The 26,390-nt window shown below is 51.3% G+C and overlaps 1 protein-coding gene and 1 non-coding gene across 2 annotated transcripts in view; both read right to left on the reverse strand.

Moving 5' to 3' along the window:
* Window positions 1–4,019: 4,019 nt before the first annotated feature.
* The window catches only part of Myo15a (myosin XVA), a gene marked incomplete in the record, with an annotated part of 48,517 nt that continues 26,146 nt past the window's right edge, over window positions 4,020–26,390 (reverse strand). The window contains 28 exon segments of the mRNA XM_055594383.1: window positions 4,020–5,341; window positions 8,554–8,694; window positions 10,265–10,398; window positions 10,775–10,908; window positions 11,060–11,193; window positions 11,866–12,026; window positions 14,038–14,134; window positions 14,754–14,831; window positions 15,034–15,128; window positions 17,067–17,197; window positions 19,384–19,466; window positions 19,675–19,748; window positions 19,910–19,982; window positions 20,218–20,290; window positions 20,487–20,602; window positions 20,822–21,000; window positions 21,328–21,402; window positions 21,494–21,605; window positions 22,013–22,154; window positions 22,992–23,110; window positions 23,204–23,319; window positions 23,620–23,695; window positions 24,157–24,216; window positions 24,419–24,540; window positions 25,290–25,362; window positions 25,492–25,597; window positions 25,843–25,975; window positions 26,062–26,242. Of these exon segments, the coding sequence (XP_055450358.1) occupies window positions 5,240–5,341; window positions 8,554–8,694; window positions 10,265–10,398; window positions 10,775–10,908; window positions 11,060–11,193; window positions 11,866–12,026; window positions 14,038–14,134; window positions 14,754–14,831; window positions 15,034–15,128; window positions 17,067–17,197; window positions 19,384–19,466; window positions 19,675–19,748; window positions 19,910–19,982; window positions 20,218–20,290; window positions 20,487–20,602; window positions 20,822–21,000; window positions 21,328–21,402; window positions 21,494–21,605; window positions 22,013–22,154; window positions 22,992–23,110; window positions 23,204–23,319; window positions 23,620–23,695; window positions 24,157–24,216; window positions 24,419–24,540; window positions 25,290–25,362; window positions 25,492–25,597; window positions 25,843–25,975; window positions 26,062–26,242 (3,120 nt within the window).
* On the reverse strand, window positions 17,741–17,842 carry LOC129667042 (U6 spliceosomal RNA). Its single transcript, XR_008718684.1, has one exon. It is a non-coding gene; the product is annotated as a U6 spliceosomal RNA (small nuclear RNA).

Here is a 26,390-nt window from a genome sequence, read left to right on the forward strand (position 1 = left end):
GTACCCTTCAAAGTGAAAGGAGTCATTAATATAATCAAGTTTGGGAAAATTTGACCAGACCAATGGCCAGGGGATGTAAGTCCTGTAGGTCTTTATCCCTGCCCATGGATATGATTACCAGACAGCTCGGAAATCTAGCCACTGCATTATGTCCCAATCCCAGGCCTTCTTATACATGAAATTAGGCTCCTCATTGGACCCAAAGCTTCTGTTATGCACCTTTAGGAAAGACACTAGCTCCAGGAATGGGCCAAGCTGTTTTCATGTCAAGACATCTTTCTGTAGTACTTCAAGCTTTACCCCATCTTTTGCACCAGTGCCATTCTGGGCAGTGAGGTCATCTTCTGAAGGATTTAAAATTATAATGTGAGTAAGTCCTTGTTTAGAGAATTGGTGTAGAGAAGCCCCCTCCTGCTTTTTTTCCTAATTGTCTGAGACATTTGTAGGCTCATTCTATAATAGACTGCCACCGTGGATTTCAAGGAATGTTCGTGTTGTGAACTACTTTATGTTGAGCACAAACGTTTTTAAATATAAAAGAGATATAAGCAGGAGCACTGTCTGTCTGGAGGCGCTGTGGAGGCACATAATGGGAAATGTAACTTTTTTCACATGTACCTTTTTTTTTTTTTTCGTACTTAGCCACTTCTTAAAGGAGCCTTTTTTTTTTTTTTCTCCTTTTGTAATCTTTGTTTGTTTTGTTTTGTTTTCAAGACAGGATTTTTCTGTATGATTGCCCTGGCTATCCTGGAACTCACTCTGTAGACCAGACTGGCCTTAAACTCACAGAGATCTGCCTGCCTCCGCCTCCTAAGTACTGGGATTAAAGCTGTGTGCTGCCATACCCAGATGGTAAATTATTTTTTAAAGACTTGCAACTGGAGCTGGAGAGATAGCTTAGTGTTTAAGAGCACTGGCTGTTCTTCCAGAGGAGCTGGATTCAGTTACCAACAGCCACATGGCTGTCTGGAACTCCTGTTCAAGAAAATCCAACACTCTCACACAGACATGCATGCAGGCAAAACACAGGTGCATATAAAGTTAAATAAATCTTTTAAAAGAAAGACTTCTTGTTAGTATTTGGGGGGAGGTATTCAAGATAGGGTTTCTCTGTGTAGCCTTGGCTGTCCTGGACTCCCTTTGTAGATAAGTCTGGCCACACGGCGATCCACCTGCCTCTGCCTCCCTGAGCACTAGGATTAAAGGCGTGCACCACCAACACCTGGCTACTTGTTAGTATTTTTTAAAAGTTTTATGAACCCTCTTTCTGTCTCAGGGTCATCTAGAAAGTGTTCCATAACCAGCAAGAGCCCAGGTTACAAAGTTTGGATGAACATATTATTACTATCATTATCATCATTATTTGAAAAGCTACTGTTTTATTTGAGTGAGGTTGTTCAAAAGCCAGGTAGCATTTAAAGCTACCCAGATCTTCCCCCTCTGGCTATGAGCCTCTCTTAGGGCCAGGCTATGACCAGCCACTTCTTCCACACACTATGACCCAGCGCAGGTATTGGAAAGGGCCTGCCCACACAGCTCCACACAGCTCTGCCCATGGCAGGCCCAGCATGGGCACCAGGCTCCATTACCTTTTCCATCACTTGCACTCCCTGGAAACCAAGTGTAGCTTCACTTTTGTTCTTGCCCGTCACCCTGCCCCCAGCCTCAGAGCCAGCAGACCACGCCCTGTACCTTACAAGGTTTTGAGCAGAGAAGGTCTCAGTCTCCTCTAGGATCCTGTTTTGCTGTCTCAGGCCCTCACTGAGTTCACGTGATGCTAACTCTACAGATCTAAGATCACCTGAAAGTAATCCCAGCACTCAGGAGGCAGGGGCAGGTGGATCTCTGTGAGTTTGCGGCCAGCCTGGTCCACAGATTGAGTTCCAGGACAGCTAGGGCTACACAGAACCCTGTCTCAAAAAAAAAAAAAAATCAGCTAAAAGACAAGTCTCCAGCACAGAGAGGATTATCTGAGGTTGGAAGACCCACCTTGAAAGTGGGTAATACTATTGCAAAAGCCTAGAGTTCTGGACGGAATAAAGAGAAGAAAGTAAGCTAAGCACCAGTGTTGGGAACATAAGTGAAACCATTTTGTGTAAAACTATTTTGTGTGACTTGGAAAAATGTAATGCCTGCAGGATATGTTACTGAACCAACCTCAAGGTGGCACTGATTTATGAGCCAGCTGTGAAACCTGATAATAGCACAAAACTAAAGTCAACTATACCATATTGGAAGAGTATTTGACTACAGTTCAAGAAATCCCTAGTTTAAATTTGGATGCCTCTGCTCTTTTTTTTTTTTTTTTTTTTTTTTGAGATATGATCTTACTTTATATTCCTGGCTGTCCTGGAACTCACTGTGTAGACCAGGCTGGCCATGAACTCACAAAGATCTGCCTGCCTGTGCTTCCCGAGTGCTGGAATTAAAGGCGTGTGCCACCGTGCCCAGCCCTGGGTGCACCCCTAATGAATCTTCATGTTTATCTCCATGTGAACTTTGGAGGTGGCCCTCAGGATTGCACTGCTGTCTCAAGCCTCTGCACCGATTCCCATTGGCAAGGGGACTTTGAAACTGGCCACTGTATGCCTCTGGCTTCGGCAGGTGGCACCATTGCCGGGTTTAGACATGCCCACCTAACAAGAGCTTGGTGGGCTCTCAGGGACTTTCTGGATCTGACAATGCTGTCATCCTCGCTCTGCCACAGCTGAAGGATCTCACAGCGGATGCAGATCAAGCTTGCTTCAAAAGCACCCTCACCGAAGAAGATGACCTAGAGCAGTGGCTCTGGACCTATGAGTCGAGACCCCTTTGGGCGTCCAGCAACCCTCTCACAGGGGTCGCCTAAGACCATCAGAAAACACAGATCTTTATGATTGATTTTCCGTTTTTGTTTTTAAATACAGGGTCTCAATATGTAACCCTGGCTGTCCTAGAACTCACTATGTAGACCAGGCTGGCCTTGAACTGACAGAGATCTGCCTTCCTCTGCCTCCCAAGTGCTGGGATCAAAGGTGTGTGCCACCATGCCTGGCGGGATTACCATAATCTTTATACTAGCATGGTATTATAAGGAATGTTTGTATGAATAAACTGAGCAAGTTCGAGCCCATGGACCTCCTTTTTGCCAAGTGACTCTTAGTCCGCTGGCCATGTTCACCATGACTGGTGTCCATCTTCCTCTGTTTCCTGATCGTGAATAAAATGGGACTATGCTCCCGGAGCTCCCGCTGCCATGACTGCTCTGCCATGACTGACTGCACCCTGCCACTATGGGTGAAATATCCCTTCCTTAAGTTGCCTTTGTCAGATATTTTTCACAGTAACAAGAGAAGAACAGGCAGGCACCAGGGCTAAGGAAGCCAAAATGAGCTACCCAGAGCCACAGCTGATGTGATTTCCCTCAGTGCCTGTTTCTAGAGAAAGACAGCCTCGGGCAGTAGGCTGAAGTGAGAGCCATGGGTAAGGACATCAAAGTTCTTCCTTGACCCTCTGCAACATCCTGACTCGTCAAGTCCTAGAGTCCTGCTACCGAGACCTCCAAAATTTCCCCCAAGTTGTCAGTTCACCATTCCCTGAAGTCATTCTGAAGGTCATAGGTTCTGGGCCAGGGGCAGCCTTCCCTCAGGTCTCCCTGCTCCTTGCTCCCTGGTTATATGGGCAGCAGATCTACTATGAAGGGAAAGCTCTGCCTGGCCCTTGGGATGATCCTGTGAATTCCTAAGAAGCCAGGTCCAAGACATCCTCAACAGTCTTTCTAATACCAGGTTCACCTGCTGCTAGTGACAACATCTTAGGCCCCATGAGCTGGGACCTGTCCTTATCACCTGGCTGGTCCCGCTCCTGGGCTTGGCCCCGGTCCATAGTTATCCAGTATAGTAGTAGTTCACAGGGCCTGGCAAGGCACTGTGAATGAGTCTCAGGCCCTTCCTCTGATGGCATGGCTGCTCTCGTGAAGCTAGCCCAGTTCCCAAGCCTCTGTGTCTCCTACCAGCACCCCAGCACCAGCACTTCCCATCCACAGTCATTCATTTTATTTTTTTAGTTTTATTTTTTATGTATATAGGTAATTAGCCTGCACATATGTCTGCATCTTCTGTGTGCCTGGTACCAATGGACAACATATCTCATGGAACTGGAGTTACAAATGGTTGTGAGCTGCAATGTGGGTGCTAGGAATTGAACCCAGGTCCCTTAGAAGAGCAGCCAATGCTCTTAACTGCTGAGTTATCTCCCCAGTATCTTTTTCCCCCCGAGACAGGGTATTGCTATGTAGCCCAGGATGGCTTTGAACTTGAAGCAATCCTTCTTGAGGGCTGAGATTACAGGTGTATACCATCATTCCTAGTGTTTCTTCATTTATTCTTTCACTTATATGGCAAGTGTTTTTAAAGGGCTTATTCTGCATTAGCCATCTTTTTAGGCTAGACCCTTCATCTGCAAATCCAGCAGGAAACTGTGGTTTCCTCTAGAATGTCTATTCTAACCCTCTCTTTCCACCTATTCTTAGTAAACTTTTCTCATTCTTCAGAAATCAACCATAATGTACCAATCTTTGGGAAGCTTTTTCTCAGCCTCTCCAGCCCCCACCCCCTGAGATGGATCTTCTCTCTCTACTGCCCCACTGTTGTGCCTTGGGTGGTTTATCCTGTGACTGAAGCTGGGATTGGGGCTACCAAAAGATTGTAGGAGTCGGTGTCAAGGGTCCTTAGGGAGGGGTAAGGGCAGATGTGTCTGCCTGAAATGCTATTCATAGGATGAATCTGGTACAACTGTGTCTCTACCTCCTCCTCAGGCTTGCTTTCCAGCCTCTGAGCAGCTCCACGGAGGACACAGCTATCAGGAATACCTCTTGTTTGCAGAGAAATGACCAAGGGTTAGAATGCTGGGGTGTGAAGCTGGAGCAGATCTGAATATCAAGCCCCCAAAACTAGAGGCAGGCTCCAATAAATCTAGACTACTGGTGTGGGGATTCCGTGTCAAGGGCAGCTGTCCAGGCAGGGTCTGCTTTCTGGAGGCTCTGTGGTCCAGCTTTCAAAAATTACTTCTGCCAAGGAGCCCTTGGCTGCATTCGTGATTCCATCCCAGCTCCTCTTGGGTTCTTGAGGTTTTTTTCCTCTTGGTTTCCTCCAAGGTTCTGGCTCTTGGGTCACTGGTCACTGGTCCAGAGAGGCCCAGCAACCCCCCTCAGGCCATGGAGCAAATCTTCTGGCAGGAAGCGTGGAGAAGGTAGGCCATGTCAGAGCAGGGTGACCTCACTGGGGGGCAGTGCGAGCCGCTCCTCCCGGGCACTGAGCATGGTCTCCACGTGCACAGCCACCACACGGCACAGCTCCAGACCCTGCAGAATGGGTGACCCAAAATAGACTCTCTTTCTCCTCTCCTCCCTCTCTGGTTTTTAGAGACAGGGCTTCTCTATGTAACAGAGAAGTTACAAACAAGTTCAGGCTGTCCTGGAATTTGCTTTGTAGACAAGGCTGGCCTCAACCTCATAGAGATCCGCCTGCCTGTGCCTTTCAGGGATGCCTTTCAATGAAGCTTTTTCTAGTCAGTCTTTTGCCTATTCATAGGCTTTGTTTATACCCAGCTTAGCACATACAGAAACAGGCTCAAAGGGAAACAGGGATCCTTCATGATCCCTTTGCACAGCCTGTCAAAGACTGCAAGCTACCACACTTGGAAATCACCTCCTCCTGGGAGCCATCTCCAATCCATACTTCCCAGTATGGATCATGGTTATGTAGAGAGATTTTTACCGATTTGAGATTGTGGTGAGAGCCAGTACAGCAGGGGACTCAGTCACATTTGTTAAAGCATGCTATAAGAGATGCTCAATGTCCAAGTGTTGAATGAAGGGGTATGTTCAGGGTTGGCCTAATGCTTGTGCAGTGATGCTGATTACTGGCCCTCAAGAACTGGTTCCTGCCTGGATACACCTATCCTTGTTGTGTAAACCTGCCTAAGACATTATACCTGATTGGTTGATTAAAGGCTTCATACCTGGGCAGGGCAGAATGGGGTAGGCGTGGCTAAGGTTCCCAGGCTTTGGGAACAGGAGAATCATGGGAGACAGAAGGACTAAAAAGTGGAGAAAGGAGGATGCCAAGATGGGTTAGCATGGAGAAGACACATAGGCCAGGAGGAAGGACTCCAAGGATGGTGTGGATGGAAAAATCACCAAATATAAGCAAGTATTTATAAGATTATGGATGGAAGGTAGCCCAGATAAGGATGGTTAAGGGGGATGACACTGGATGGGGTTGGGAAGTAGACGGTAAGGTTATTGAGATAGATGGAATTATCTGCCCAGCCCATGGTGTTTGAAGGCAATTATAAAATCTAACAGGTGTCTGTGTTTTATTTGATTGTGATAGTGGGTTAACTAATACCACCGTAACAATTATGGCCTAATAATAAACATTTGTTAGGCCATACCTTTTAAATTTAGAACATCAGGAATGAATAAAAAACTATATCCATCTACACATACAGGACAGAGGCAAGAGCTTCTTCAAAGGAGGGGACTACAAGCCATCCATCCATCTACCCATCCATTCACTCACCCACCCACCCATTCATACATACACTTTTCAACCTAGTAAGCACACATGGAACATCTACAGGTGCTGGGCACTATGCTGTTGACATGGTACAAATAAGATGGATAAGGCCCTGGCCTCCTGATGCTGATGTTGATGTGGGAAGCAGGCAACAGGCAAACAAATGCATGAATGAAATGCAAGGTATGCCGCAGGTCACAGAGGCAGAGTGGCAAGTCATTGGGAGGAGAGCCCAGGGAGGCTTTTGTAAAGAGGGGCTTTTATGATGAGACCCAAATAAAAAGAGGGAGCCCTGTGAGGAATCAAGGGAGAAGGAACGTTTCAGGAAGAGAGAACAGCCTGTGCAAAGGGCCTGGAGTAGGGAGCAGAGCTGTAAGAGGCAAGGAAGGTGGAGAGCAGTTGGGATGGAAGGATGACAGAGCCAGAGGAGCCATGGAGGGGCTCAGCCTAGAGCAGGAAAGGGGAGTATGGCACTTGTGCTGGCTAGTTTTATGTCAATTTGACACAAGTTAGTGCCATTTGAGAGAATCTCAATTGAGAAAAGGCCTCCATAAGATCTGGCGGTAGGGCATTTTCTTATTAGTAATTGATGGGGAAGGGCCCAGCCCATTGTGGGTGGTGCTATCCTGGGTTCTATAAGCAAACAGGCTGAGGAAGCCACGAGGAGCAAGCTGGTGAGCAGTACCCTCCATGGCCTCGGTATCAGCTTCTGCCTCTAGGTTCCTGCCCCATTTGAGTTCCTGTCTTGACTTCTTTCACTGATGGACTATGATGTGGAAGTATAAGCCAAATAACTCGTTTCCTCCCCAACTTGCTTTTGGTCATGGTGTTTCATCATAGTAATAGGACATCACCTTTGTAGAGACCTTTGAAAGACCTGGGGACAGAGAGGCTGCAGGGAACAAAATCATGGTTACTAGAAGAGGGAGGCAGGGCAAAGGGGTGTAGGGGAAGGCCACCCAGGAGCCTGGTCCCAGGTCACAGGTTCTCTAGGGGCCTTGATTGTGGCTCCTACTCCAGCAGCAGCAGAGCGGGCACAGTGGCAGGCCAGTCTCAAGGGGAGGTGGCAGGCTAGAAAGGACAAAAATGAGGCCAGCCTCAATTCTGTCCCTCTCTCTGCCTCATCTCTATCTCTCTTTCTGTTCTGATGCTAGGGACCGTGAGATTTAGTCTAGTTTCCTAGTCTAGATGTCATCTAGTCTAGAAAATGTGACAATACAGCTGCCATGTCTTAGCCCAGGTCAGCATCCTTAGACCTGTGCCAAACCGGTCCACTCACCAGTGACCTCAGAAAGATCCCAACTATTTATTTCTCTTCTCCCTCCTCCTTTAGACAGGGTCTCTAGCCCAGGCTGGCTTTTGTAGCTGAGGATGCCCTTGAACTCAGGATCCTGTCTCTACCTTCTGAGGTTGCTGGAATTACAGATATGTACTGTGCACTACCATGGTAGGGATGAAACCCACTGCCTCATACATGTTAGGCAGCTAACTCCCAACTGAATTATACCCTTCCTCCCAGAGTTTATTTGTTTGTTTGTTTGTTTGTTTAGGTTTTTTGAGACAGGATCTCTCTGTGTAGCTTTGGCTGTCCTAGAACTTGCTCTGTAGACCAGGCTGACCTTGAACTCACAGAGATCTGCCTGTCTCTGCCTCCCAAGGGCTGGAATTAAAGGTATGCACCACCACCTGGCTCCGGGAGTTTTATTTTAACATTCAAAGAGTGCTGAGACTTCCCTTGCCCTGGTGAATCTTCTGAGTACCCTGCTAAATGCCTCACTGTTCTGCAAACAACCGGTATCCTTCCCACAGTGCACTGCTAAATTGCTTCCTGGGAAGACCTCCATGATAACTCACAGCTCTGTTCTCACAGCTCTGTTCCTTGTACTGGGCTGTTTGCTTCCTGGGGCACAGCCCAGGCTGGAGAAGAGCCCTGCGTGTAGAATGAGAAAGCCGGAACCGGATGGCAGGGCCTGCCTGACAGGATTGGCCTTACCTGCTCCAGCTGGAGCTGCATGGTACGCCGCGCTGCCACGTCGCCCAGCGAGATCTCCACGTACGGGTAGCTGGAATTGGCTGTGGGCTGCTGAGTCCACGTGGACTGGATCTCCTTCAGGGGAATCTTCACAATTAGCTCCTGAGGATGAGGACAGAGGAGCCAGGCAGGTGTGAGGGTGAGGATGGTCTCTAAGCCAAACCTTCCCCTGCAAGTTGGGTCAAAAGGCAGAAGGGCCGGCTCTATGCCAGTTCCTCAGACGGTCATGGGCTCTGTGACTTGAGGCAACTTCCCTGACCACTCTGGATCTCAGTTTCCTCACCAGTGGAAACTGGGCCAACACATACTGATGCCTCATGCTTGAGATGGAAAGGGCAGTCGGTGCCCTGGGTATTCTGACTTTTATGCTATTTCCGGGAACACCCACATCCCTTTATCAAAGAGCTTTATTCTGGGCCCGCTGCAGAGAAAGGTGGAGTGATGGACAGTTAGTACAGCCCTCAATGCCTGCCTAATGGGCATGTAGAGTGAGGAGTCATGGCAGCTCCTTACTCCAGGAGGAAGAACACACCTTAGCAGGCATGTTCTGTGCTGTCTCCCAGGGTCTCAGCCACGGCACACCTGCCCCTTCTCTCCCCCATTTACTTCTTCCAGTGTCTCCTAGACTCACCTCTAAGCAAATCTCCTGTTCCCAGGCTTCTCTCTCTTTCTCTCTGTGTGTGTGTGTGTGTGTGTGTGTGTGTTTGTGTCTTTTTTTCTCTCTCCGTGTCTTTTTTTTTTTTTTTTTTTTAAGACAGGGCTTCTCTCTGTAGCCCTGGCTATTGTCCTGGAACTTGTTTTGTAGACCAGGCTGACCCATATATCTGCCTGCTTCTGCCTCCTGAGTGCTGGGACTGAAGGCACCAGGTTGTTTTTAAGAGCAGGAACTAAGAAAAGGGTGGCGAGTCCAGCTCCTTAGTGGCTATAGAAAGCCCTAGCCCCCGCACCAGGAACCTGACTATATTTGGAAGTAGGAACTTTAAAAAGGGGGCTACAAGGGGTTAGGGACAGTGCTTGCCTGGCATGGGGGGCCCTGGATCCTATCCTCAGTATCACAGATAAAGAGATAAAAAGGTAGGCACGGGGGTGCAGATCTATAATCCCAGTGTTGGAAAACTGAGTCAGAAGAATCACTGAGGGCCAGCCTGGGCCACAGATTTATAGAGCCCCACCAAAAAAGGTTAACCAGTTTTAATGAGGCCACTAGGTTAGGCTCAATTCCAGCATGACTAGTGTCCTTATAAGAAGAGAAAAGTTGGACACATGGACACCAGGGATGTGACCATATAGAGAGGCCATGCGAGGACACAGAAATTACTGTCTACAAGCTAAGGAAAAACCAAAGCGCTCAAGCTGCAGAAAGCTTGGAATTTCAGTCTCCAGAAACATGAGAAAATGACCTTGTATTGCATAGGGCTCCCAGCATGTAGTATGAAGCCCTGGCAGCCTGATACACTACCCACATGCTCTCTGTGTGTTTTCCTACATGTCTCCTTCACATACCCTTCTGGGGGCCAGAATTCTATTATATCCACTTTCCAAAAGAAGGCTCTGAAGGAGAAGGGATTGGCTGCAGATCACGCAGGAGGTAAATGTCCCCAAGAGTAGGTGAAGGTGCCAAAGGACAGAAGTTCAGGAGGTAGGTGGGCAGGGCCTGGCAGAGGCCACTCACATGGGTCTTGGTGCTGAGGAAGTTAAGGCCATTATGGTTGACAGCGAGGATACAAGGAGCTGGTACTGTGATGTTGCTGCAGCTCTGGATGAAGAAGAAGGAGGAGCCGAACAAGGGGAAGGCGCTGAGGAGGCCTGCAGTGTGGAGAGCCTGTTATCAGGACACCTGCACCAGGACGACCGGACAGCCACTGCCCTGAGCTGGCAGAGGCTGCCCGCAAATGCTGGTCTCTGCTCTGGTTGGCCCCCACCTCCCCTCCTCCCCTCCTGACCTCTTCCTGTACCCCACCTTCTTGTTCCTTCACTCTCAGCTGTCTGTCCAACCTCATTTCCAACCCAGGTGATACTTTTAGGAAAGTGGTAACAGGCCTTTTCCAGATAGGCAGGCAGGCAGCCCGGCTGCCACCAAAAACTGCTTTTGTGCAAAGAAAATAGCATCCCCAACCTCCCTCTGGCCACCCTCGACTCAGCTCCCCACCCCTATGTCTCCAGCCCTCCTCCTGGCTCTCACCCAGGAACTGAGCACGGGCCTGGTGGGGGCTGAGCGCCTGAGTCTGCTGCCGGTGTTGGCTAACCAGGTTGAGCCAGGTGTCACTGGCTGTGGTGTGGTAGAGCTGGGCTGGGATGTACTCCTGCACTTCACGCCTGTGCGTGGAGGGTAGAGGGCTGCTGAGCACCCACCCACCTGTCGGTCCCCGCTTCAGGGGCTGGCAGATGTGAAAGAAGAGAGCATGGGGGACAGACAGATGGGTGGCCTGCCCTCCACCCCAGCTGAGACAAGTGGACAGGTGCTCACACACTGGGCAGGTAGAAGTGGTCCTTGGCGCGGTGCTGCAGTGAAGCCAGCTTGGACACCTGCTGCAGTTGTTGCTCACTGGGCTGGCTGGCCGGCACACTGCTGAAGAGGCCCTTCAGGTAGTCGGGCAGAACCTGCGGGAGGCAGTTGCATGAGGGGCTGCCGGACTGGGGCGCACTCGGGCGTTCAATGTCAGGGGCCCTGAGTCGGGTGGCTGCATTCACTCCAGTCCTCCACACTTGTAGGAGTTTATGGCTCATCACTTTCTGGTTTGTGGGGAATGAGGATAGGTGTCTATAGGAGCAGGACTCTGAGGGATGAAGACTGTGAGGGTTTCCATAGTGACATGGGAAGAGCAAGCTGGGTAAAACAAAAAATAAACAGTATTGTGAACACATGTGTACATCAGATACACGCTTCTCAAAATGGAGCCCGAAGGCAGAGAGCATGTGTAAAAGCAGACTTCAGAGCTGCTTCTAGAGTCTCTGACCCTGTAGGTCTGCAGAACAAGTTTGTATCAAGCTTTCTCTGGTGCTTGAGTAGCACAGTGTGCAGAGGTGTCTCAACACCGTGGTCCCCAGGAAAGGCCTATGTATCCCTCGCTGGCCTGGAGCTTCCTGTGGAGACCAGCCTGCCCTCTAACTCAGGGAGATCTGCCTGTCTCTGTCTCCCGAGCACTAGGATGTGGTGTATGCCACCACACCCAACAGTGTGGTCCTGTTTTGTAAGTGGAATTGCTAAAGCTTTGTATGTTTCCTGGCAAAGCCCCCGTCATTTTATAAGAGTAACAGAGTCGCATCTCTGACCTGATTGTAGTGCATGGTCACGTACAGCTCATTCTCAAACTTCAGCGGCTGATCCCACAGCACCCGCCGGAACCAGAGCGTGTAGCCGCCATCCACCTGCTCCATTTCAGAGGCCACATCCAGGATGTAGGCCCTGCAGCTCAGTGGACACACGTGCTGGCCTACAGGGAGAAAGAAGCGTGGCTGGGAGAAAGAAGCTATGGTGGAAGTGACCTTCAGCACTGACCTGCCGGCTGGGAGACGTGCCCCCTTAAGGGTGCACCTTCCTTAAAAAGGGGAACAAGCTCACAGAGCTGCAACTCACAGAAACAAGTGGCATTCCATTCCTCCCAAGGACAGAGCTTTGAGTGCTCTAGAGTGCCTCCCAGGGTCTGGAAAAGGCCTTGGGCTCTGCACTGAGAAATCCTAGCTCCCTTGCTGGACATTTGTGGTGGGTAGGGTCAAAGGCCTGAGCGCTACGCTGGGACAGAGGTACACAGGCTTCTGCCTTGCACTGATGCTCTGCTTTCTGTCTGTGGTGGTTTGAGTAGGCATGCTTCCCAGAGAGTCATCTGTTTGAATGCTTGGTCTATTAGGAGGTGTGGCCTTGTTGGAGGAAGTGTGTCCTGCCCAGTTTGGAACACAGTCCCCTTCTGTTGCCTGCAGATCAAGATGTAGAATTCTCAGCTCCTCCTGCACCATGTCTGCCTGGACGCTGCCATGCTTCCCACCATGATGACAATGGACTAAACTTCTGAAACTGTAAGCCAGCCCTAATTAAATGTTTTCTTTTCTAAGAGTTGCCTTGGTCATGGTGTCTCTTCAAAGCAATAAAACCCTAAAGACACTGTCCCGTTTCTTCAGTCAAACTGTACTCCGGAGAGCTGCTTGGCATGATGATAAGAGTCCAGAAACCTTGCCTGTATTCTGACCTCCATTGTGCAGCCTTGAGCAGGTCACTGCAGTGTCTGAGAAAGTCTCCCTAGAGATAGCAATATCCTAATGCCTAGAACTTGTGACTATGTCACCTTATGGCAAAAGGGTCTTTGCAGATGTGATTAAGGGTCAAATGGAAGCACTAAAAATCCTGATAAGAGAGTCAAGAGGCTCAAGTCAGAGATGTGGAAACAGAGTTGAGGCTGGGGCAAGAGAAAGACATCTGAAGACTACACTCTTGGCTGCAGAGACAGGGTAGCTTGGAGAAGCTGAGAAAGAGTGGAAATGGAATGTTCCCTAAAGCTTCAAGAAGAAAGAAGTCCCGGCCATGTTCCTATTTTTAGTATCTCTGACCCTCAGAACTGTAAGATAACCTGTCTGTGTTATGAGTCACCGGGACTCTGGTCGTATGTTATAGCAGTCATGGGAAACTACTACAGCTTCTCTGGGCTCTGGCTCCCCCAACTGTAAACAGCAAAGAAAACAGTCTGCCCCACAGAGTTGTTGTGGAGGTTAAACGACTTTATGGCATCAGTCATAGACGGCTTGGCTAGGATGCATAGGACCCTGAGTTTGATTCTCAGAATATCCCCAGACAGGAACAAACAGAGCACAGGAGTTTATGCCATTAAATGCTTTGAATCATGCCTACCATCTGTGCGCAATAAACGTCTGCTACCTGCCTCGAGAGCTGAGGCACTTTTGAGGGGATGGCTGGAGATGGCTGTGACTATCAGTTGGTGGACGGCAAGACTAGCCTAGAATGGGCCTGCTGCACATTGCGGAGGTTCTGGGTTGTACGAGAGGTTCCCTGTGTACCTAGGGGCCGTCGGGAGAAGACCTGAGGAAGGCTTAAGGGCTGGAGCAAATGGTCCTGTGTGGGATTTCAGGAGTCTGGTTTTTATGGATGAAACTTTCCCAAACTGTAAGACTCTAGAGAGTAGCTTCTTTGACTGAGGAGACCCCTCAGGGCCCGAGAGACCAGAGCAGCATTCAGAGGTTCCGTCCCCCATGAACCACAGTCTGGAAAGGGAGGCAGGCTTGTTCAGAACATAACGAAGTGGGAGAAACGAAAGGCTTGGGGAGAATCGTGCCTACCATCTGTGCTCAATAAACGTCTGCTCTCATGGAGGGTAAGAACTTCAGAGGAAGTGACCTTTGGCCTGGCCATCAGGGCAGAGTAGACAGGCTCCCACGGCCAAATGTGATGCTGTGTCATGAAAGAGTCTAGAATGCCCAGTCGTCCCCTGTACTCACCTCGGTTGGTGACAACAAAAATGACATACTCGTCGAAGGCTTCAGGACGTGTCAGGGCCATCTCGGTACAGAGCCCCTCTATCACATCCCGGGCCACCTGGGGGCCAGAGAGGTAAAGCTGGGCCTTAGCCACTAACAAAGGGGCACAGGACTCCATGGCTCAGCCTGGCAGAGTATAGCTTTTGGAACTGTCTCCCGATCTTTCTTTTCATATTCTCTGTGTGGCTATCAGCTGTGTGATATAGGCTCCTGGAGTCTCAGTTTGTTGGTACCCACTCAGCATCTGTAAGGGGCCTATGGCAAGATGCCTTGCAGATATCAAACTCCCAAGATGCCCAAGTCCATTACTTAAAATTGAATCTTTTTTTTTTTTTTTGCATGGGACCCACACACATCCTTCCTAGACTTTCAGTCATCTCTGGCTAACAATAACAAATATAGTAGCATGCTGTGTGGGTGACATCACACAGTATCATTCAGAGGATGGCAAGAAAGGACTCTGTACTGTTCCGGTGTGACTTTCCTAGATATTTTCTGTCTGCAGTTGCTTGAATCTGCAGATGCTGAACTCACAGTTTAGCGGAGGTATTGGGGGCACAGCCCTGTCGCATAGGGCTGTGTGAGAAGCTTCGCCTCACAGATACTCACTCCTCCCATCCCAGAGCCTGGTATCCCTCCCCTTCTATCACCAGCTTGTTGAGACTCTCCTTACTTACAGTGCACGTTTTGATTTTCAGGTGGCGTTCAAGGCCTCCTGGAAGAAGAAAGAGCTGTCTCTTGGAACTGCGGCCTGCCTGGGGTGGGTAAGCAGGAGAAAGATGAAAGCCTGGACCCTCTCGCCTTCACGGGCGTCCCCATGTCCAGAGGCAAATCTGTGCAGGAACTTTCATGCACAGCAATTGACAGGAGACATCCCCATACACCAAGCCGCGGACATGTATCTAGCAAGGGCTTCTGGGAAGAGCTTGTGTCTCCCTGGCCCTGCTGTAGGCTCACCAACATAGCGCGAAGCTCCATATTGCTGGGGAACTCCAGACGGCCTCCAAAACGCAAGGTCTTCTGCAGGTTCTGTTCACAGGCCTTGGCAATCCCTGCAGAGGCACAGAGCTGAGGCCTTGCTTAAAGCTGGCCGTGAAAGGAAAAGGTTCCTCTTACCCCAGCCATGAGGCCCCTACATCTTTTCAACAAGGAGTAGGTCTTATTCCCTTTTTGCTAGTTGAGGAAAGTAAACCCAGCAAGGGCCAGTGATTCACCAAGATTAGGAAGTGGAGTGTAACAGCAGGAGCCAAACCTACATCTCATGGGGTTGTAATATTGTCTTGCCCTTGGCTTTGTATGGACTGAGAGATATCTATGCTCCTTAGCTGGTGACTAGGTTGCCCACTCTCAACTGGCTCAATGGATGGCACAATGGTTTCCTGTCCCTGTCAACCGGGATTGCATGCCAAGTTCCCTGCCTCACTGAGCATCCGAGGGCAGAGACTCCTGCCAGTAGTGCTCTGTGCATCTAAGCTAAGGGAACACACTCTCTCTCCAGGGGCGGAGTCAGGAATTCCATGACACATTCTGCAGTCATCTCTCAGCTGGGAGCCCTTCCCTAGTTATCCCTGTCCGTTAATAATCAGAGGCAGATTCAAGGGGAGGGGCTCCCCTATGTTTTCTACGGCTGTCAGCACTATAATCGATTAGAGGGTCCCGGTCCTGTTATCTTTTGGAGATATACTCATTATTTTTTTGTTGACTTGACACAAACTAGAAACACCAAAAGCAGGAAACCTCAGCTGAGGAAGTGAGATTGACCTATGGACATGTTTGTGGGGTGCTTTCTTGATTAATGATTGTCATGGGAAGGCCCAGCCCACTGCATCTGGTCGAGTACCTGGGCAAGTATAAAAAGGTAGCTGAAGAAAAGAAAAAAAAAAAAAAAAAAAAAAAAAGAAAGGTAGCTGGAAGCTGGTTGTTGGTGGTGTACCCCTTTAATTCCAGCACTCCGGGGGCAAAGGCAGGCGAATCTCTGTGAGTTTGAGGCCAGTCTGGTCCACAAAGTGAGTCCAGGGCAGCCAGGGCTATACACAGAGAAACCCTGTCTCAAAAAACCAATAAAGAAAAAAAATAAGAAAGAAAGAAAGAGAGAGAGAGAGAGAGAGAGAGAGAGAGAAAGAAAGAAAGAAAGAAAGAAAGAAAGAAAGAAAGAAAGAAAGAAAGAAAGAGCAAAGCAAAGAAAGGGGTGGAGATATGGCTCAGAGGTTAAGAGCACTGGTTGTTCTTCCAAAGGTCTTGAGTTCAATTCCCAGGAATCACATGGTGGCTCATAACCAGCTATAGTGAGATCTGGTGCCCTCTTCTGGTGCACAGGCACACATACAGGCAGAATACTGTATAAATCTCACCTGAGAACGGGTAGAATAATGAGTAGTTTTTACATGGAAAGGGAAGGAAGGAAGGAAGGAAGGAAGGAAGGAAGGAAGGAAGGAAGGAAGGAAGGACAGTATTGCAAGCTGGCCTGGAACTCCTAATTTTTCTGCCCCAGTGTCCCTAGTGCTGGGATTACAGGTGTGCATCACCATGACATGTCTCTTTCTTAGAGTTGCTATGGAAACAAGGCTGGAAGCAGCCCCTTCCTCCATGCTGCAAAGGTAAAGCTGAGACGCTGCTACCAGCTGCGGGCCACTGAAGACCCGGCATGGGTACAAGTAGCACCCTACCTTGGTGTCCTGGGTTCTTGCCTACCTGCTTCATTTCTCTCTATGGCATGGACTGTTTCTGGGCCTTGACTCTACCTGGAAATTCTTTCTGTGCGATCAATACCCAGGGCAATTCCTGCTCCCAGAAGGCTTCCCTTGGCTATATCCACACGAGAGCAGAGGAGCCGCTGCACCAACCCCCTTGGGATCTCCACGGCTGTTTGTAGAGTCATTTACATCAGTTACTGCCTCAGCCCATTCCGGGGGCCAGGCTCTCTGGTTTTCCCAGCCCATGGCTGCATGCCCTGTCCCTGTGTATGAGAGTCCCCACTCACAGCTCCTCACCTTGGAAGGGCAGACCTGGGGTCCAGCTCACATGTTGGAGGAAGCGACTGAGGTATGGGTAGAAGACCTCGGAGCAACTGTAGTAGGCAGCCATGATATACAACAGCCTCCAGCCTCGCTGACAGCTGTCCCTGTAAGCACACAGGGGTCACGTCACAGGTATCTGAGGGTGGACACAGGATCCAGGGCTGGTCAACTGGAGTTCAGACTCAAACCAGCCAGCACCTGCATCCTGAGCCACTGTGCTAGGCTCAAGAATGAGCATGGGACCAACGGAGGCCAATCTAGCTAGATTTTGGGGAGTTCTTTTGCTTTTGAAAAGCAGATAAACACATTTATTCAATGTGGTTGCACTGAGACGAGGACTGAAGGAGTCCTGACGCGAGGTTTAGGTTTCACTGGAGGCCAGAGATGCAGTCTGGATCGGATGAGGTCCCAGCTGTCACGAGTGTCTCAGGCCCAGTCTGTTGTGCAAGGCAGACCGACGAGTTAGACCGACAAGTTGTTAGGACTGTGATGTCTCTTCTGAGAGGCACTTTCCTCTCCTGGCATTAAGCTTTAGCCTGCTCTTTAGCCAGCAAGAGATTCCTCATTGTTTCAATAGTCTGATAGTTAAAGGGAGGGGCCTTATGGTCCTCATTCATGGGTGGGTACATTTCCCCACTCTGTTTTTTTTTAATATGGAATGTTTCACAGATTTGCCTGTCATCCTTGTGCAGGGGCTATGCTAATCTCCAAATCATTCCAATTTTAATACCTATACTATACATATATATATATATATACACTAAATTTTAGAATACATATGCTATATATGCAATAATTTAGTGTATATACACATACGTGTTGCAGAAGTGAGCACCCCATCCTTTGTTTTACACCTCATGTCCATGACTGAAGCAACTATCATTCACAGGATACAAGTAGGAGCCAGGATTAGAAGAAATTCAGTTAGTGTTGGGTAACCATGTAGAAGAACCATTTCTTTCTTTTTAAGAATGATGTGTGCAGTATTTGCATGTGTGGGTTGGAGCATGCCATGCTGAGTCTGTGGAGGTCACAGGACGTATTTACGGGTCGGTTTTCTCCTCCCTCCATTACATGAGTTCTGTGATCAAACTCAGGTTGTCAGGCTGGCAAAATAAGCCCTTCACCCACTGAGCCATCTTGCTTGCCAAATAAGAACCATTTTTCAGGCTGGGAAGATGACAAGGCAGGTAAAGTGAGAACCCAAGTTTGGGTCCCCAGCACCAAAGCACCTCTCCACAGACTTCACTTCTGGCCATCGGGAAATGAAATCACCTCTGCGCACTCACCTCCCAGTACCCTGCCACTAAATGTGTTCTTTTTTCCCCAAGTTGGACTTCAAGGGTAGAACTTTCCTGAAAGCCCAAAATGAAGTCTGAATACTCATTTCTTTGCTTTACCAAATAGTAGTAAAAAGCAGCTGAAGTGGAAGATTACAAAAAGTCCCCGGACAGAGTGATTCCAGGAGCTGTGTGGGACCGTCTGATCTTCCCTCTCCTTGCTTCAGTGACTGACATAAACAAATGTGTTCTTCTGGCCAGGACGCCAGCTGAACAGGAAAAGAGGGGCCTTACGGTGGCTGCAGTGGGCGGAGACCCGCTGCACACCTTGGATCTGAGCGTTTCTGTAGCAGATTGAGTCAGTATTGCTCTCCTTGTGATTCCTGAGCGGAAGAAATGTTTCCCAAAGCTGTCACCTTGCTAACTCTGAGAGAGACCATATGGGAATACTATCAACCTGGAAGAAAGGAAGGAGGACCAGAGGGTACAGGAAGAGTGTCATCTTTCTAAAGATTTGATGATTAGTGTGTGTGTGTGTGCATGTGCCTGTAGAGGCCAGAAGATAGAGTTGATCCCCTGGAGCTGGAGTCACAGGCAGTTGTGAGCTGCTTGGCATGGGTGCTGGGAACTGAACTCAGTTCCTCTGGGATAGCAGCCAGCACTCTCCACCTCTCAGCCATCACCTCATCCCTGAAATCTTGCTTTCTAATGGACCCAGCTGTGTCTGAAAGCACAGCCTGACTGAGTTCCAGCTGCTTGAACCAATAGAAATCCACCCCGATGTGGATTTCTGCTGCATGCAGCCAAGAGCCAGTACTGCATCCCACACTCCTAGGGATTGAAAAGTGAACATTTCTGGCAATGAAAAAGGGTTGCAAATGGTATGTTCCAGGCCAAGCAAGTCCCAAAGCATAAAGCAGGGAAGAAGGGGAGTGGGGCAAGGCTGAGGAAGGAGAAATTCTGAGGTGGCGCAGTGTGGGCACAGCGGGCTAGGGTCCTAGGTGACTCACTGCTTGGAGCTGGTATTGTCTGTGATCTGTTTCACAATCTGGCAGTAGCATTCGTCTCGCATAACCTCGTGGTCCCCACAAAACTGAAAAAAAAAAAAAAAAAAGGCAGGTGAGGTCACTCGCTGAGGCAGGTACGAAAGCGTTCAGCCCTCCGTGCACTTGCAAGATGCATTCGTGCGTTCATTCCTCTCTGGACAACCTAAGAAGTGTCCCACTGTGCTCTGACTGACAGGCGGGGAAACCAAGACCAGGAGCAAACAGGAAGCATGGGGCACACACTTCAGGACTGACCTTCAGGAGGGTGCAGAGGACATCCAGTTCACTCTGGCCCTTCAGTGGGGCATCTCCCATGAACCTCATCACAGCTGTAGGAAAGACCCATCCTGCTCAGGCCCACCATGCCCGTCCCAAGGTCCATTCCCTCTCTGGGAGGCTGCAGCTGAGACAGCTAGAGGTCTTCAAAGTGTCTCAGGCTTGGGGAAGAGAGGTAACGAACACAGGTTACACAGTACCCCATCCCACACACCTAGGAACATGTCAACCGCCATCTTGTTGAGATTGCTGTCACTGAGTTCAATGAGGGATTCCTGGATCGGGGCCTGTGAGGAGACCGAGGGATTGTGTCACGACGGAGTTGGGACGGAATAGACGAGGGACTGCCGCATACTCTCAGGCTGTATTATAACAGGAGGGTCCACATCACAAAATAGGGACACAGTGCTCCAGACTCTGAGAGCCAGAGGTTTTCAATGGGGACAAGTATCTGCTCTAGGGGATAGAAGGTTTTTGCATCACCACTTTACAGACGAGGAAACTGAGGCATAGGACATGCACCTTAGTGAAGCAAAGCATGTCCTCCAGAGTTTTGGACTCCCGGTCCTCCTTAGACTTCAGCTTGAGGCCATCCCTGCAACAAACGGGCGCCGCTACCCAGTCGTGGCCCCCAACCTTTGGCCACATCTCTGCCCCTTCCAGTCAGTCTAGCCATAGGAAGGCACCCAGAGGCTGAGACTTCAGAGTGGGGCTGGCCGCCGACAGCCATCAGCCGCCAAGACTTCAAGATAACACAGAAAAGGGGAAGAGGAGCCCGGATCACTACCCACCGGGGACGCCTCCGAGGGTCGCGGAAATACTTCTGGGCAAATTCGAGCATTGTGCTCGGTGGGAGCGCCACGGTGTCCTCTCCGCTGTCTGCGGATCGCGCCCTGACTGGGGGACCCTGCGGGATAGGTGCTGTTGCCAAGGCCCATCGCCACGCCCACCCCGCCCCTCCTGTGAAAGCTGACCTCCCGTCCAAGCATCCAGACCCTTCGAACCTTTCTCACTTACCCGGACTCTGCTCCCAAGACAGGCCCCGCCCTCCAGGCCAGTCCCTTGCATGGGATTGGCTGAATCCCACGGCTAGCCCCGCCCACGGAGTGTCCTCCCGGCCCCTCACCTCTCTCCGGCGCCCCACCTCCCGTGCGGCTGCTGCAGAGGCCACGGCGGCGGCCACCGCGGCAGCCCGGCCCCGACCCGGCTCGGCCGGGAGCTGCAGGAAGTCTGGCGCAGCGGCGGGCTGCACCAGCTCTGAAGGAAAGCGGCCCACGCGCCCGTGGACGGCCCCGAACCGCCAGCCTAGGGACAAGTGGAGGAAAACCCAAAGGCTTGGGACAGACAAGCCTTTGGGGAGGTTTGGGTGCCCCCTTGAGCCATTCCTCGAACTTTTTTGGCTTTTTTCCTTTTCTTTTGTGGTGCTGGGGATGAATGCCAAAAGCAACAAGAGATACAGACTGTCTGGCCCGAAATGCAATCAGAGATAGTGCGAGCTGGTGGCTGGCCCTGTCAGGTCTCTGCAGGAGACCAAGGGGCCACCAATAGACTGCTATGCCTGCAGTGGGTTCTGGAACCTGGACTAGCAACCCCGTCTGGTCCTCCAGGTTTGGGGTAGCCCCGAGTACTCACCAAAATCAGGGCCTCTCCGCCGCAGCTCCTCCAGGTACACCAGTTTCTTGCGGACTACACAACCAGCGCTGCAGCCTGCGGAAGGAGCTCGCGTCAGCATGTACCAGGGAAGCCCTTTTCTCGGCCTCCCTTCTTTTGCGTACTTCCACCCCGCCACGGAGCTGACCCACTCTAGGTGGCTCCAGGGGCTGCAGGTGGATGATGTCACCCTTGTGGAAGGACAGCAGCTCTGGGTCTTCAGACAGGAAGTTCCTCACCGCCACCACGTAGTCAGAATCCTGGAAAACACCAGGAATAGAGTGCCGTGTGCGACCTTCATTCCAGGGGCTTCCAGCCCCTCCTCTGCTTTCATGCCCCCAACACATCAGAGAAGGCACAGAGCCTCCGTGGGCGAGGGGAAGTGATGGGGTGCTCCCTAGATGGGCAGGGGGTCAAGCGTTCCACAGGATGGAAGCCTGAGGTTGCTGACCACACACTTGTGCCTTAGCCACGGGTCCCTCCCTAAACCTTCTGGATCCCCCTGGGCTGGGTGATGGACCTGGGACACGTCCTGCCAAAGGGCAGGGTTAGTCTGTGGATGTGGTGTGTGCTGTGCACGCATACAGTGCATTCACACTCTCTGGGCAGAGGGGCTGTGATACATCTGTCTGGCAGCGGCAGGCAACACGGGTGGAGGAACCCTCACCTTCTTCAGCTCCAGAATGAAGTTGTCTACAAGGGTCTTGACCTGCTGAGCTCGGGCTGAGAAGAGGATGAGCTTCTCATTGGCCAGGTTGAACTCTAGCATGTTCTGTGACGGCATGGTCACAAATAGGATGTCTGCAAAACTGGGGGGGGGGGGGGGGGGGGGGGGGGGGGGGAGGAGTGGTATAGGGGCAGGTCCTTGTGGCCAAAGAGGTGCCTGCCCTCAGCTGTTTTCTGTTCCTGTTTCCCCTCTCTGACCCATCTGTGGGTTCTGTGTGTTTCTTAAAACCCCTTGTACCGTATTCCAGTCTCTCAGTCCAGCCACAAAACCAGACTTTGCCCACATAATATCCTCGATTCACCCATTGGCCCAGTTTTCTCCATTTTATCCTTCAGAGCAAGGAGCTTTCACCCAACCAGTGATCAGCATTCTCCCAAAAGGGACAAAGGGGGCTGAAGAGATGGCCCAGAGCTTAAGAGCACTGGCTGTTCTTTCAGAGGTCCTGAGTTCAATTCTCAGCAACCACATGGTGGCTCACAACCCATCTATAATGAGATCTGGTGCCCTTTTCTGGCCTGCAGGTGTACATGCAGACAGACCATTGTATACATAAACAAATCTTTGAAAGAAAGAAGAAAGGGTCAAAGGGACTCCAGTAAGGAGTCTGGGCACTCGTCAGGGTCTCAGGGCTGGAGCCATCTCCTCCCCCAGGACTTGGTTGATCTCAGCACTCGCCTCTCTGTACAGCAAACCCTGGAGCCAAGGTCTCCAGCTCCACCACTTCCTGCCTATGTGGCTGGAGACCACCAATTTCTCTCTGTGCTTCACTTTCCAGATCTCTAACATGGGCTTGAGTAAAAGGCGTGGCACAGCCAGAACATCATAGGTGCTAATAAAGCTCTGAGAAGCACAGTGAGATGTGGATGCCAGCCTGTGCCTATGTCCAGACAGCGTACTCCCCCACCTGTCTGCCAATCACCTGTATGCGCACAGGACCCGAAGCTGTCTGCTGGCCTCCCTGCTGCCTTGGACCATCCTCAGGAGCTTGATGCCCGTGTGGGATACAGCTAGGATCTGCACACCAGTGCCCACACTGCCCTAGGAAGGGTGAGTCTGGTGAGGCCTTCCGTCGTTATCCCTGGCTGCTCCGGGCAGGCAGGCAGGCAGAAAGGGGTGAGCAGGGGCTCGTACCATCGCTGGGAAGAGGCGGGAGAAGTAGATCTCCCAGCTGTCTCGGGCCATGCTGATTGCAGCCCGTTTCACACTTTCTGTTACCAGAGGTCGCTGAGTGTCCAGCTGATTCTGGGCTAAGGGAGAACAATTCTGATGAGGACCCTCTTTCCCTCCTTGCCAGCTCACACCTCAGGGAGTTGAGGGCTGAGAGCCTGGTACCAACAGTAAGGGGTCTGACCAATGTCTGTGCCGGGAACGAGAAGTCGCAGATTGGGGAAAGGGCCATACTGCATGGTTGCTGACCCCCAAACAGGCAGCCTGGCGAGGCTGAGTAAGGATGGGCATGTGTGAGAGGGAAGAGGATGAGGTATATCCCTGGCCTCCTTCCGGCCAATCTGGTTGGTTGCCCATCAGCATCCCCTTTCCCAAGGTACCAAACAGGGCCTTCATCTGGAGCCGCTCATCCTCGGATATGCGGAGGCAGGCCTCGGACATCGTGTCATGCAGGATCTGCAGAAACAAGCGTGTCCAGGCCAGCTGGCTCAGGGCGCCCCTGCCAGAAGCTGAGCTCTATGGTCTAGGTACATGGGTGGGAAGGATTCCTGCAGCACCGGGTCATCTGTGAACTGGGTTCCTTTTGTTATCCAGTCCTTCACATGGCCACCATCCTAATCCTTTCTGCCTTTCCCAGGCCTTAGTTTCCACATGTATCCAGTGAGGCTGGGATCTGAACTCAGAGAGACTGTTTTTGTTTTGTTTTGTTGCTACAGGGCTTTGTATCAAAATTCCTGATTCTCCTCCCTCCACCTTCCGGGCGCCAGGGTTACAGGTGTGCACATCTGCTTAGATTGGATTGTGACTCTTTATTAGAATGGACGTGTGGCCCTGCTAACCTTGTTTATGGAAGAGGGGTAATCGGTAGAGCAACGCTCCACCCACAGACCCTGCAGTGGGAGGAGAGAAGGCCTCACCTGCCGGAACAGGAGGTCTAGCTGCACGGGGTGATTGTAGCTGTCCTTAGGGTAAAACACCTGTGTGGGCAGGTCTCAGTTAACCCTGGGCTGCCCCTCCTTTTGGTTGGAGCCCACACCCAGATGCAGCTCCTGGCTGACTTTTACCCTAGCTCCAGCCCCACTCCAGTTCTTCATGGTTCCCCTGTCCTGGCTCCCTGGATAGCTCTACACATATTTAGCTCTGCCTATGTTTAGCCCATCCTCTGGTCTGCCTCGGCACCTCTTTGCGCAGGAAGATCCGCCACGGGGCGTCCTGGTAGCCATAGAAGTTGGGGTTGGCTAGGCGGTGCAGCTGTGTCTGCACAGGCTCCTCTGGAGGCTCCAGGGACCTTGAAGGCTGCACTGTGGAGGTCAGAGGCAGGGGCAGAGAGGGGCTTCTTAGGACCCAGCAGGAAAGGCAGGACCAGGGAGGGGGTTATGGTGCTCAGGGTGATAGGAAGTCTCAGAGAAGCAGAGCAGGGTGATTCAGGTGGGCTGGGCAAACCTCTCCAAAGTAACATTTGACCTGACATCTCACTGATGGGCAAGATGGTGCCAGACACCCAAAGACTGTGAGGGGAGCATTCCTCTTGGAGGAGACAGCAAGTGCAAAGGTCTTGAGGCAGGAGCAGGCTTGGTGTGCCAGGTACAGGAATTGAATTGAAATAGGGGAAAGAGGGGAGGAGGAAGGTCACAGGACTGGGGAGATCAGGATGGTCAAGGTCACAGAGAAGAGTCTGGTGTCCATCACAGGAGCTTTGGTCAGAGACATGATGTGAGCTGGCTCATATTTCACGGCTGCTGCCTGATTAGGGATTCCCTTTCCTGTTCAAGGGTTTAAATCACTGGTCTGACGCTTTCAAGCTGTGTGACCCTGCGAAGCGACCGAACGTCTTTGTGCTTCTGTTGCTTGTGTTCACAGATAGAAACAGTGTTGATGAGCTTCGGGAGGATTCAATGAAGCCGAGGGACTGAAGGGGTGATGCTAGAATGACCCCAGTGCCCACACTGTGTGCACACTTCTACTCAGAGACACACAGCCCCTGCCTCCCAGACGCTCCCGTGTTCACAGGCTCACTCACTCACTCATGTCCCATCCTCCTGGCCCTCACCTGGAGCGGGCCCCATGCATGGCCTTGGAGCACTGGTCACCGGCTTCACCAGGGCCACAGCTTCTCTGGACACCTGTCCCACCACAAACGGAACGCTCAGGGGGCAGTAAGCAAGCCGTGGAGGGGAGGCATAGGGCCATACTGAGGGGGCAGCTGGCTTCTGAGGCCTCTGGCCTCCTGAGGTACCCAACCCACTCCTCACCTGAGTGCCAGGCACCACTGCCAGATGAGCCTTCTGTCCCTTCAGGATCATTAGAGCCTCCTCATGGGGGTCAGGGGGCCTCCTGAACACCTTGCCACCATCCATTCTAGCAGGTGACCCATGGCAAATTAGACACTAGGTATCCCCTTACCCACAATCCCCATGATGGGGAGCTACCCCTCCCTCCCCCAGACCCCAACACAAATAAGCACGAGAGAGGAGCAGAGGCTGTCCAACACAGCGGAGACCGTGGCAGCCTGAGCCTCCCACTGCCCAGGGGCCCAGCTTGAGTGATGATGAGCCCAGTACAGAGCTGCTGAAGGCAAGCTGAGGGCTGGTGTCTGGACCCACCTGCGGGTCTCAGGGCGTCCTGCCCAGGGTGGCTGCTTGTACTGCTTGATGATACTTCTGATCTGCTGTGTGGGCTGTGGGAAGTGCTCTGAGTTGAGTGTGGAATACCGGACCAACTCCGGGGAGGCTGAGGCTGTGAGGGCAGGTGGCCAGGTGAGGCTACGGGGCCCAGCTGCCCTGGCCTATCTGGGCAGCCTCTGCTCCTGGATGGGCACTCACCAGATTCTGGAGGAGCCCAGTCCTGAGCTAGGATTGGGGCAGCCACGGGCTTGCTAGGGGTCTTTGGAGCCTTTGCCACAGAGGCTGGGGACAGCGACTGTGGAGTGGGGCGCACGAGCACAGGCTTGGCTGGGGGGCCGATGCCTACACACTTTGGCCGTGCCTCTGGCGCTAGGGGTCTCTGTGGAGAGCAGACTGTGAAGTAGGCATCCAGGACATACCGGCTTATTCCCAGACACCCCATCTCTGCCCCAAGTGGACTATGGGAGTCCTGGCCTCAGGGAGGCACAGTAGAGCCCTGGGTACCACAGTATTCCTGTTTATCCTGG

The sequence above is a fragment of the Psammomys obesus genome, unplaced genomic scaffold (assembly GCF_907164565.1).
Source record: "Psammomys obesus unplaced genomic scaffold, mPsaObe1.curated_primary_1811, whole genome shotgun sequence".
In the NCBI taxonomy this organism is placed as follows: Eukaryota; Metazoa; Chordata; class Mammalia; order Rodentia; family Muridae; genus Psammomys; species Psammomys obesus.